At 54.3% G+C, this 12,440-nt stretch overlaps 1 protein-coding gene across 5 annotated transcripts in view; it reads right to left on the bottom strand.

Annotated features, from left to right (window-relative positions):
- Positions 1 to 6,701, bottom strand: part of rxylt1 (ribitol xylosyltransferase 1) — a 45,024-nt gene extending 38,323 nt beyond the window's left edge. For 2 of the 5 annotated variants that reach the window (XM_087997029.1, XM_087997028.1), the window contains exon 1: positions 6,495 to 6,628. Coding sequence is in view for 2 of the 5 variants with exons in the window: in XM_087997025.1 (XP_087853151.1) it covers positions 6,495 to 6,639 (145 nt within the window). In the remaining 3 variants the exon portion in view is untranslated. Of the gene's footprint in view, positions 1 to 6,494 lie in introns of all 5 variants that reach the window. The other 3 variants (XM_087997025.1, XM_087997026.1, XM_087997027.1) reach the window with 3 other exon arrangements.
- Positions 6,702 to 12,440: the final 5,739 nt, after the last annotated feature.

Below are 12,440 nucleotides of genomic sequence, written 5' to 3'. Positions count from 1 at the left end.
GCGAGAGCGATTCTTGAATGTTGTGTGCATTTCCGTCTCTTTATTTAAGGAAGGATGCAAATGTGCTAGAGGTGGTTCAGAATGGAATTACGAGACTGGAATTAATGGGCTATCATCAGAGCCAGAGAGTCATAGACATCCAGCACAGAAACAGACCCTTCAGGCCTACTATTCATGCTGACCAAATTCTCCTGTTCCAGCAACCTCCTGGTAAATAGTTTCTGAACCCTCCACAATTTAATAATTCTCACCTACCAAAACAAGCTTGCAGCATTATGTTAATGCACAAGTTATGTTAAAAAGTTCTCTCACTCTCTCTCTCTTCCACTTATTAAAATATGCAATGAAGATACTTTTGAGATTTACTTTTAGCCGTTAAAAGTGAGATTCCATCTTCCTCTTGTGTCACCACACACCCTTAACAATTAGGAATACTGTGGTATGCCCTGTCCCTTGACTGTAAGACTATTCAGAGCTGAAAATGTGTTGCTGGAAAAGCGCAGCAGGTCAGGAGCATCCAAGGAGCAGGAGAATCGACGTTTCGGGCATAAGCCCTTCTTCAGGAAAGAAATGTCGATTCTCCTGTTCCTTGGATGCTGCCTGACCTGCTGCGCTTTTCCAGCAACACATTTTCAGCTCTGACCTCCAGCATCTGCAGTCCTCACTTTCTCCTGTAAGACTATTCACCAAACAAGCAGGATTTGTGTGAAGATTAATTGAACATAGGAATTAGAAGTAGTAGGCCATCACACCTGCACTACCAATTGTGGCTGATTTTCTGTTTTGCCATACTATCTCAATATCCATTGATATCTTTAACATCAAGAAATCTATTGATTTCTGTCTTGAATATACTCAACGACTGAACATTCACAGCTCTATGGAATAGAGAATCCCAAAAATTCATCACATTTTGCATGAAAAAGATCACCTCTGTTTCGAACAACCCAACTCTTATTCTGAGACTGTATCCCTTGGTTCTAGACACCCCAGTCTGGGGAAACAGCCTTCCTGCATCTACCCTGTCAAACTTTGTAAGATTGGCATGGCGGTGAGTTGGAACAGGAATTTTTAGGGTAGCAGGACGACATTAATTGGCATGGAGAGACCATGATGAGTGGATAGTTGTCTTATGACTGGGCTTATTTCCATTGGACTCTATAAAAGTGAATACATGTTAGCACACAAGTTCGGAAATCATCTTGACAAAGTGGGTGTGGAAATAATGCTTTCCATTTAAGGGGAGTCCAGAACAGAGGATCCCCCTTTTATGACAGTGATGTGAATTTATTTTCTCCTCAGACGGTTGTGCAAGTTTGGAACGCTGCTTCAGAAAAGCTGGAGGTGAGATCACAGAGTATTTTAAAGACACAGACAGCTAGATTCGTACTGGAATGAGAATCAAAGATTATTTGGAGCAGATGTGACTGTAAATTTGAAACACAAATAGGCCAATCATCATCACACTGAATAAGAGAGGTGGCTCAAAATGCCAAGCAGCCTACTCTTGCTCTTGTTACTTATGGTTGATCCCCTTATTCAAAAACCAGGATCCAGTTCAAGAGTTACAAACAAGGTATAAAAGTCTCTCCACATTTGTCATAATATTTTCTACAAGACATTTACACACCTCAACAAAATAATTTTAATTCTTCCAAACACCAGAGAGTATAAGTCTATTCCACAGCAATTTTGGTACAGGATCTAGTTCAAGACATCGAGTAATTTGGGGTGGTGGGGAAAATGAGATGGGGGAATGCGGGGAGTTGAGAAGGGACGTTGACCGGAGGGGTGTGATGGAGTATCGCTGGGGTATTGGGGAAAATTTGTCAATGGGCTCTGGGGGTTGATTAGAAAGGGGATGTTGGGGATCGGACTGGGAAATAGGTATTACAGATCTTAGGGGGGAGGGGGAGATGAGAATCCGGTGAGTTGAATTGGGGATCTGGGGGTGGGTACTGGGGATCCGTGAGGAAGCTGGGAGTTGCGGATCGAGGTGGTGTTGGAGATCTGAGGGGGGTTTTGGTGATCCAGGGGTGGGTTGGGGATCAGGGTGTGTGATGGGGATTGGGGAGTGTGTTGGTGATCGGGCTGGGTTGGTGATCGAGTGGTGTTGGGGATCTGGGGAGTGTTTGGGGATTTGGGGTGTGTGTTGGTGATCAGGGGGTCGCATTAGTGATTTGAGGGTGAGGTGCTGGTCATCTAGGGGGTTTTGGTGATCTGGAGGGGGGATATTGGTAAGATAGGCCGGTTTTGGTGATCTAGTGGTCGTTGGTGATCGAGGGAATGTTAGTGATCTGGGGGATGATGGGGATGGGGGGGGGGGTAAATGGTAATATAGGCTGGTGTTGGTGCTCTGAGGGCAAGCTGTGTGGTGATCTGAGGGGGAGGCTGGTGATCTGGGGAATATGTTGGAGATCTGGGGGAGGCGTTGTAATCAGGTGGGGTTTGGTGATGTTGGTGACCTTGGGGAGTGATGGTGATCTGGGGGGGGAGGGGTGATGGTGATCTGGGGGAGGGGGTGATGTTCTGGGGGGAGGGGTGATGATCTGGGCGGAGGGGTGATGGTAATCTGGGGGGAGGGGGTGATGGTGATCTGGGGGCAGGGGGTGATGGTGATCTGGGAGGAGGGGGTGATGGTGATCATGGGGAGGGGTGATGGTGATCTAGGGGAGGGGTGATGATCTGGGGGGAGGGGGTGATGTTCTGGGGGGAGGGGGTGATGGTATTCTGAGGGGAGGGGGTGATGGTGATCTGGGGCGGAGGAATGATGGTGATCTGGGGGGAGGGGGTGATGGTGATCTGGGGGGGAGTGGGTGATGGTGATCTGGGGGGGAGGGGGTGATGTTCTGGGGGGGGGGCGATGATGTTCTGGGGGGAGGGGGTGATGATCTGGGGGGAGGGGGTGATGGTGATCTGGGGGGAGGGGTGATGTTCTGGGGGGAAGGGGTGATTGTGATCTGGGGGGAGGCGGTGATGATCTGTGGGAGGGGGTGATGATCTGGGGGGAGGGATGATGTTCTGGGGGGGTGATGTTCTGGGGGATGATTGTGACCTGGGGGGAGGGGGTGATGATCTCGGGGGAGGGGGTGATGGTGATCTGGGGGGAGGGGTGATGGTGATCGGGGGTGATCTGGGGGGAGGGGTGATGTTCTGGGGGTAGGGGTGATGATCTCGGGGGAGGGGGTGATGGTGATCTGGGGGGGAGGGGGTGATGATCTGGGGGGAGTGGTGATGGTGATCTGGGGGGAGGGGGTGATGTTCTGGGGGGGAAGGGGTGATGGTGATCTGGGGGAGGGGGGATGTTCTGGGGGGAGGGGGTGATGGTGATCTGGGGGGCAGGGGATGATGGTGATCTGGGGGAGGGGGGATGTTCTGGGGGGAGGGGGTGATGGTGATCTGGGGGGCAGAGGGTGATGTTCTGGGGGGAGGGGGTGATGGTGATCTGGGGGGGAGGGGGTGATGTTCTGGGGGGAGGGGTTGATGGTGATCTGGGGGAGGGGGTGATGATCTGGGGGGAGGGGGTGATGTTCTGGGGGGAGGGGGTGATGGTGATTGGGGGGGAGGGGGTGATGTTCTGGGGGAGGGGGTGATGGTGATCTGGGGGAGGGGGTGATGGTGATCTGGGGGGAGGGGATGATGTTCTGGGGGAGGGGGTGATGGTGATTGGGGGGAGGGGGTGATGTTCTGGGGGGAGTGGGTGATGGTGATCTGGGGGGGAGGGGGTGATGTTCTGGGGGGAGGGGTGGTTCTGGGGTTGGGGTGATGGTGATCTGGGTGGGAGGGGGTGATGTTCTGGGGGAGGGGGTGATGGTGATCTGTGGGGGAGGGGGTGATGTTCTGGGGGGAGGGGGTGATGGTGACCTGGGGGGGAGGGGGTGATGTTCTGGGGGTGGGGGTGATGTTGATCTGGGGGTGGGGGTGATGTTGATCTGGGGGGAGGGAGTGATGTTCTGGGGGGAGGGGGTGATGTTCTGGGGGGAGGGGGTGATGATCTGGGGGGAGGGGGTGATGTTCTGGTGGGAGGGGGTGATGTTCTGGGGGGAGGGGGTGATGTTCTGGGGGGAGGGGGTGATGATCTGGGGGGAGGGGGTGATGGTGACCTGGGGGGGGAGGGGGTGATGTTCTGGGGGGAGGGGGTGATGATCTGGGGGGAGGGGGTGATGGTGACCTGGGGGGGGAGGGGGTGATGTTCTGGTGGGAGGGGGTGATGTTCTGGGGGGAGGGGGTGATGTTCTGGTGGGAGGGGGTGATGTTCTGGGGGGGAGGGGGTGATGTTCTGGTGGGAGGGGGTGATGTTCTGGGGGGGGAGGGGGTGATGTTCTGGGGGGGAGGGGTGATGTTCTGGGGGGGAGGGGGTGATGTTCTGGGGGGATGGGGTGATGTTCTGGGGGGAGGGGGTGATGTTCTGGGGGGAGGGGGTGATGTTCTGGGGGGGACGGGGTGATGTTCTGGGGGGATGGGGTGATGTTCTGGGGGGAGGGGGGATGTTCTGGGGGGATGGGGTGATGTTCTGGGGGGAGGGGGTGATGTTCTGGGGGGGAGGGGGTGATGTTCTGGGGGGAGGGGGTGATGTTCTGGGGGGAGGGGGTGATGTTCTGGGGGGATGGGATGATGTTCTGGGGGTGGGGTGATGGTGATCTGGGGGGGAGGGGGTGATGTTCTGGGGGGAGGGGGTGATGTTCTGGGGGGGAGGGGGTGATGTTCTGGGGGGAGGGGGTGATGTTCTGGGGGGGAGGGGGTGATGTTCTGGGGGGAGGGGGTGATGTTCTGGGGGGGAGGGGGTGATGTTCTGGGGGGGAGGGGGTGATGTTCTGGGGGGAGGGGGTGATGTTCTGGGGGGGAGGGGGTGATGTTCTGGGGGGAGGGGGTGATGTTCTGGGGGGATGGGGTGATGTTCTGGGGGGAGGGGTGATGTTCTGGGGGGGGAGGGGGTGATGATCTGGGGGTTGGGTGATGGTGATCTGGGGGGGAGGGGGTGATGTTCTGGGGGGGAGGGGGTGATGTTCTGGGGGGATGGGGTGATGTTCTGGGGGGAGGGGGTGATGTTCTGGGGGGGAGGGGTGATGTTCTGGGGGGGATGGGGTGATGTTCTGGGGGGAGGGGGTGATGGTGATCTGGGGGGGGAGGAGGTGATGATCTGGGGGGGAGGGGGTGATGTTCTGGGGGGAGGGGGTGATGGTGATCTGGGGGGGAGGGGGTGATGATCTGGGGGGGAGGGGGTGATGTTCTGGGGGGAGGGGGTGATGTTCTGGGGGGAGGGGGTGATGTTCTGGGGGGATGGGGTGATGTTCTGGGGGGAGGGGTGATGTTCTGGGGGGGGGGAGGGGGTGATGATCTGGGGGGTTGGGTGATGGTGATCTGGGGGGGAGGGGGTGATGTTCTGGGGGGGAGGGGGGTGATGTTCTGGGGGGAGGGGGGTGATGTTCTGGGGGGGAGGGGGGTGATGTTCTGGGGGGAGGGGGTGATGTTCTGGGGGGGAGGGGGTGATGTTCTGGGGGGGAGGGGGTGATGTTCTGGGGGGGAGGGGGTGATGTTCTGGGGGGGAGGGGGTGATGTTCTGGGGGGAGGGGGTGATGTTCTGGGGGGATGGGGTGATGTTCTGGGGGGAGGGGTGATGTTCTGGGGGGGGGGAGGGGGTGATGATCTGGGGGTTGGGTGATGGTGATCTGGGGGGGAGGGGGGTGATGTTCTGGGGGGGAGGGGGGTGATGTTCTGGGGGGATGGGGTGATGTTCTGGGGGGAGGGGGTGATGTTCTGGGGGGGAGGGGTGATGTTCTGGGGGGGATGGGGTGATGTTCTGGGGGGAGGGGGGTGATGGTGATCTGGGGGGGGGAGGAGGTGATGATCTGGGGGGGGAGGGGGTGATGTTCTGGGGGGAGGGGGTGATGGTGATCTGGGGGGGAGGGGGGTGATGATCTGGGGGGGAGGGGGTGATGTTCTGGGGGGAGGGGTGATGTTCTGGGGGGGGGGGTGATGTTGATCTGGGGGGAGGGGGTGATGTTCTGGGGGGAGGGGGTGATGTTCTGGGGGGGAGGGGGTGATGTTCTGGGGGGAGGGGGTGATGGTGATCTGGGGGGGGAGGGGGGTGATGTTCTGGGGGGGAGGGGGTGATGTTCTGGGGGGAGGGGGGTGATGATCTGGGGGGGAGGGGGTGATGTTCTGGAGGGGAGGGGGTGATGTTCTGGGGGGAGGGGGTGATGATCTGGGGGGGAGGGGGTGATGTTCTGGGGGGGAGGGGGTGATGTTCTGGGGGGGAGGGGGTGATGTTCTGGGGGGAGGGGGTTGTGTTGATCTGGGGGGGAGGGGGTGATGTTCTGGGGGGGAGGGGGTGATGTTCTGGGGGGAGGGGGTGATGATCTGGGGGGGGAGGGGGTGATGTTCTGGGGGGGAGGGGGTGATGTTCTGGGGGGGAGGGGGTTGTGTTGATCTGGGGGGAGGGGGTGATGTTCTGGGGGGAGGGGGTTGTGTTGTGGACGGGGGCCTGCGCCTACCTTTACTCCGCTCTCTCGGGGCGGTCACCCGGCGGGCACCGGATTCCCGCCGCCCTTGAAAAAAGACGATGTAAGCTGCGTAAATAGAAAAGAGACAGTAAATAAACATCAGCAAGCACACCATCCGCCTCCACTGAAACCTCATAGCGCCGGCCTCTGGTGGCCATCACCGGCGGGAGCCTTCAGCCCTGCTTATCCCGGCAAACCAGTACTCCGCCAGCACTGCCTCCTGCCGGTACCTGCTGTCTACCGCACCGCCCCCCGCCCGCAGTCCCGCCGACCGGTCCTCCGCCAGCACCGCCTCCTGCCAGCACCGGCTCTTTACTGCACCGCCCCACCCGCAATTCCGCCGACCGGTCCTCCGCCAGCACCGCCTCCTGCCAGTACCTGCTATCTACTGCACCGCCCCGCCGCCCGCAGTCCCGCCGACCGGTCCTCCGCCAGCACCGCCTCCTGCCAGCACCGGCTGTTTACTGCACCGACCCACCCGCAATTCCGCCGACCGGTCCTCCGCCAGCACCGCCTCCTGCCGGCACCAACTTTCTACTGTTTCCTCCCACTCCCGGTCCGCAAACCCGCCGACCGGACCTCCGCCAGCACCGCCTCCTACCGGCATTAGCTCGCTACTACCCACACCTGCAGTCCAGCCGACTGGTCCTCCACCAGCACCGCCTCTTACCGGCACCATTTCGCTCCTGTCCCCCACCCTCTGTCCTACCGACCGGTCCTCCACCAGCACCGCCACCTACTGACATCAACTCGGTACTGCCCACCGCCTGGTGTCCAGCCGGACAGATCCTCCCCCTCACTGAGGACCAACGATCAGTCCTCAGCAAAGGACTCACCTTCGTCCCCCTCCGTCCACGCATCAATGAATTTAATACACGCGGTGACATCGAACAATTCTTCTGTCGCCTCCGCCTCCGAGCTTACTTTCACAATCAGGACTCCCGCCTACCTTCCGAGGACCCCTTCGCCCACCTCCAACACACTGCATCCACCTGGACACCCCGCGCTGGCCTATTACCTGCCCTCGACCTCTTCATTTCCAACTGCCGCCGGGACATTAACCGCCTCAACCTGTCTACCCCCCTCCCCCACTCCAACCTCTCACCCTCACAACGCACAGCCCTCCAATCCCTCTGCTCCAATCCCAACCTCACCATCAAGCCAGCAGATAAAGGGGGCGCAGTGGTAGTCTGGCGCACTGACCTCTACACCGCTGAAGCCAAATGCCAACTCGAGGACACCTCTTCCTACTGCCCCCTCGACCATGACCCCACCCCCCATCACCAAACTATCATCTCCCAGACCATACAGAACCTCATCACCTCAGGAGATCTCCCACCCACAGCTTCCAACCTCATAGTCCGGGAACCCCGCACTGCCCGGTTCTACCTCCTTCCCAAGATCCACAAGCCTGACCACCCTGGCCGACCCATTGTCTCAGCATGCTCCTGCCCCACTGAACTCATCTCTACCTACCTCGACACTGTCCTATCCCCCCTAGTCCAGGAACTCCCCACATACGTTCAAGACACCACCCACGCCCTCCACCTCCTCCAAGACTTCCGTTTCCCTGGCCCTCAACGCCTCATCTTCACCATGGATTTCCAATCCCTCTACACCTCCATCCGCCATGACCAAGGCCTCCAAGCCCTCCGTTTTTCCTCTCCAGACGTCCCCAACAGTACCCTTCCACCGACACTCTCATTCGTTTGGCCGAACTGGTCCTCACCCTTAACAATTTCTCCTTTGAATCCTCCCACTTCCTCCAGACCAAAGGGGTAACCATGGGCACACGTATGGGCCCCAGCTATGCCTGTCTCTTTGTTGGCTACGTAGAGCAGTTGATCTTCCGTAATTACACCGGCAACACTCCCCACCTCTTCCTCCGCTACATTGATGACTGCATTGGCGCCACCTCGTGCTCCCACGAGGAGGTTGAGCAATTCATCAACTTCACTAACACATTCCACCCTGACCTTAAATTTACCTGGACCATCTCTGACACCTCCCTCCCCTTCCTGGACCTCTCCATCTCCATTAATGACGACCGACTTGACACTGACATTTTTTACAAACCCACCAACTCCCACAGCTACCTGGATTACACCTCTTCCCAAACTACCTCTTGCAAAAATGCCATCCCGTATTCCCAATTCCTCCGCCTCCACCAGATCTGCTCCCAGGAGGACCAGTTCCATCACAGAACACACCAGATGGCCTCCTTCTTTTCCCTTCCCACGTGGTTAAAGATGCCCTCCAACGCATCTCGTCTACATCCCGCACCTCCACCCTCAGACCCCACCCCTCCAACCGTAACAAGGACAGAACGCCCCTGGTGCTCACCTTCCACCCCACCAACCTTCGCGTAAGCCAAATCATCCGCCGACATTTCCGCCACCTCCAAACAGACCCCACCACCAGGAATATATTTCCCTCCCCACCCCTTTCTGCCTTCCGCAAAGACCGTTCCCTCCGTGACTACCTGGTCAGGTCCACGCACCCCTACAACCCACCCTCCCATCCTGGCACTTTCCCCTGCCACCGCAGGAACTGTAAAACCTGCGCCCACATCTCCTCCCTCACCTCTATCCAAGGCCCTAAAGGAGCCTTCCACATCCATCAAAGTTTCACTTGCACAGCCACTAATATCATTTATTGTATCCGTTGCTCCCGATGCGGTCTCCTCTACATTGGGGAGACTGGGCACCTCCTAGCAGAGCGCTTTAGGGAACATCTCCAGGACACCCGCACCAATCAACCACACCGCCCAGTGGCCCAACATTTCAACTCCCCCTGCCACTCTGCCGAGGACATGGAGGTCCTGGGCCTCCTTCACCGCCGCTCCCTCACCACCAGACACCTGGAGGAAGAATGCCTCATCTTCCGCCTCGGAACACTTCAACCCCAGGGCATCAATGTGGACTTCAACAGTTTCCTCATTTCCCCTTCCCCCACCTCACCCTAGTTCCAAACTTCCAGCTCAGCACTGTCCCCATGACTTGTCTGGACTTGTCCTACCTGCCTATCTTCTTTTCCACCTATCCACTCCACCCTCTCCTCCCTGACCTATCACCTTCATCCCTTCCCCCACTCACCCATTGTACTCTATGCTACTTTCTCTCCACCCCCACCCTCCTCTAGCTTATCTCTCCACGCTTCAGGCTCACTGCCTTTATTCCTGATGAAGGGCTTTTGCCCGAAACGTCGATTTCGAAGCTCCTTGGATGCTGCCTGAACTGCTGTGCTCTTCCAGCACCACTAATCCAGAACCTCCACCATCACCGCCTCCTGCTGGCACCAGTTCGCTACTTCCCCCGCAGACTGGTCCTCCACCAGCACCGCCTCCTACCGGCATCGCCTGAAATAAACCAGTGGGCAATATTCAGTTTTTAAGATTTTTGCTGCATTGTGCAAATTAGAATCAACGTAACAGGCAGCAGGCAAGTCACTGAGGAAGAGATACATTAACAAATGCAATGAAAATACATCTCACAATATGTCTTGTACATCACAAGAACACGTCCAAAGTTACTCCCAGTGCTCCTAAGGCACTCTCACCCCAATCATATCACATCTAAACTTTCCAGGATCCTTTAGAAGTTGGTGCATTGAGCTCAGTTTTCCAAGTGCAACTCACACCAGCAAAGCCCCATCTCCTAGATCCTTAAATCTCCAAAAGTATCTTCATCTCTGCCCTTTATGTTAAAACACAAGACTAACTCATTAGCAAACTGCGTGATTATTACTTATGACTGGGCGAGGAAAGATGAATTGACTCCCCTCTTTTTCACCCCTCAGTTGACCAAAACAAAGATTTTAATTCCTTTTAGCATTCAGCTATATCCTACTTTAACTAAAATGTAGTTCATGAGTTCAAAATTAAGGAGCCAGTTGCAAGGTTTCATTTACGTGAAAGAAACAGGGATTTCTCATTGAATAATGTGGGGCTTGATGGGCTAAATGGCCTCCATCTGCTCCTTTTTATGGCTGATTATTTACTAATGCAGAGAAAAATAATTAAAGGCAACATCAAGCGCGCGTGTGCACACACACACACCAAATGCAGGGGCAAGGGCTGTAAAATGGAAAGTATCATTCCTGCCACACAAGTGCTAGGCAATGACCACCTCCAACTAGAGAAAATCTAGCCATTGTCCCTAGACATTCACCAGTGTTACCATCATTGAATCCCCCACTATCAACATCCTGGGGATTACCATTAATCAGAAACTGAACTGGACTAGCCGTATAAATACAAAGGCTACAACAGCAGGTCAGAAGCTAGGAATCCTTCAGCGAGTAACTTACCTCCTGACTCCTGACATGGAAGTTTGCAATATTTTTCTTTGAACCATTCATGGGGTAAGGATGTCACCGGCTAGGACAGCATTTATTACCTGTACCTAATTGCCCCAGAAAGCAGTTAAGAGTCAGCCACATTGCTGAGGGTGTAGCGTCTCAGTAGGTTAAACCAGGTAATTTCTTTCCCTAAAAGATATTAGTGAACCAGATGGGTTTTTCTCGACAATTGACAGTGGTTTCATGGTCATCATTGGAGTCCCAATTCCACATTTTTGTTGAATTCAAATTCTACCATCTGTCATGGAGGGACTATGAACCCAGGCTGCCAGAACATTGGCTGAGTCTCGAGATTACTGTCTAGTAATAATATCACTTTTAGCTCTGCATTTTAATAACCGAAGTACTTAAAGCATCACAAACAAAATTTCATAACATTTTCATATAAGGTTGTTCTATTTTGAAGAAGATTTCAAGTGCATCCATTATTTGAATGACATATTTCACTTGAAACTTTTTCTTGGAGAAAGAGTTTCATCATCATATAGAGCATCACCTTTATTGACTTCTTCTTTCTCATTCTTTTCCTTTCATTCACACAATTGTATTCTAAATCGATTAGATTTACTCTTGCTTTGAGTTCAATTACATCAAAATGTTCTTCGGTTTCTTATCTGGTAGTAGGGGTGGCTCTGGTAAAGCTTAGCATATGTACTAAGTGCTACCAGTAAATCCTATGGGATCTTGCTGGATTTGTGGAGCAGATCTAACAAACAATTTCAAAGTTCTGATGTGAACAGATACTCCACATTCCTGCATTTGCTCCTGCACAATCCTAGTTTCTCTTCTTGTATCCCCTTTGTTGCTACCATCAGGACAGAGATGAATAAGAGCATCAATAACTCTCAATAATCATAACTCTCAGCAATGTTTGAAGTCACCTATGCACATGCTTCCCACATGGTGTCAACGAGATGTTTTGGTATTGTGGAATCAGGATCCAAAATGACTTGAGTACACTTTAGAGGCAGAGAAGTGTGTGTGATTTTGTTGCAGGGAGGAGAAAGTGAGGATTGCAGAAGCTGGAGATTAGAGTTGAGAGTGTGGTGCTAGAAAAGCACAGCAGGTCAGGCAGCATTCAAGTAGCAAGAGAATCGCCGCTTTGGGCATCAGCCCTTCATCAGGAATGAGCCGATGAGGGACTTAAGCCCGAAACGTCGATTCTCCTGCTTGGACGGTGTATTTGTTGCACACCAACAAAGAAAGCTATTGCATATAGGCAGCAATCAACTATAGTACGGCCAACAAGTGAGTACCAGCAATTACATATAGATGGCATTGTTATTTTTCTCTATGCCATTTTGCTGTTATTTTGGTGGTCGTACTTTCACCACTATGCTTTTTTAATTCAAGACAAATTAGAAAGAGTTCAATGGAAAAACCATTATTGGGTGAGACGTTATTTTACAGTAACAGTTTGTTGATCAACATGTAAAAGATCTGGTGTAGAGTCAGTGGAGAAGCTGAAGTATCATGCCTTTCTCAGATCATCCAAAATACATCATCTTACTTGTTCACCCTTAACTGAATGAGTTCATCATATATTACTTCAGAAAAATATGAATGTTTCCCAATCCA

Source organism: Chiloscyllium plagiosum, unplaced genomic scaffold, assembly GCF_037043375.1.
Source record: "Chiloscyllium plagiosum isolate Xiang-an unplaced genomic scaffold, Cpla_swu_hap1 HiC_scaffold_19, whole genome shotgun sequence".
NCBI lineage: Eukaryota > Metazoa > Chordata > Chondrichthyes > Orectolobiformes > Hemiscylliidae > Chiloscyllium > Chiloscyllium plagiosum.
The sequence above is the reverse complement of the archived record's forward strand: the minus strand, read 5'-3'. Positions and strand labels throughout refer to the sequence as shown.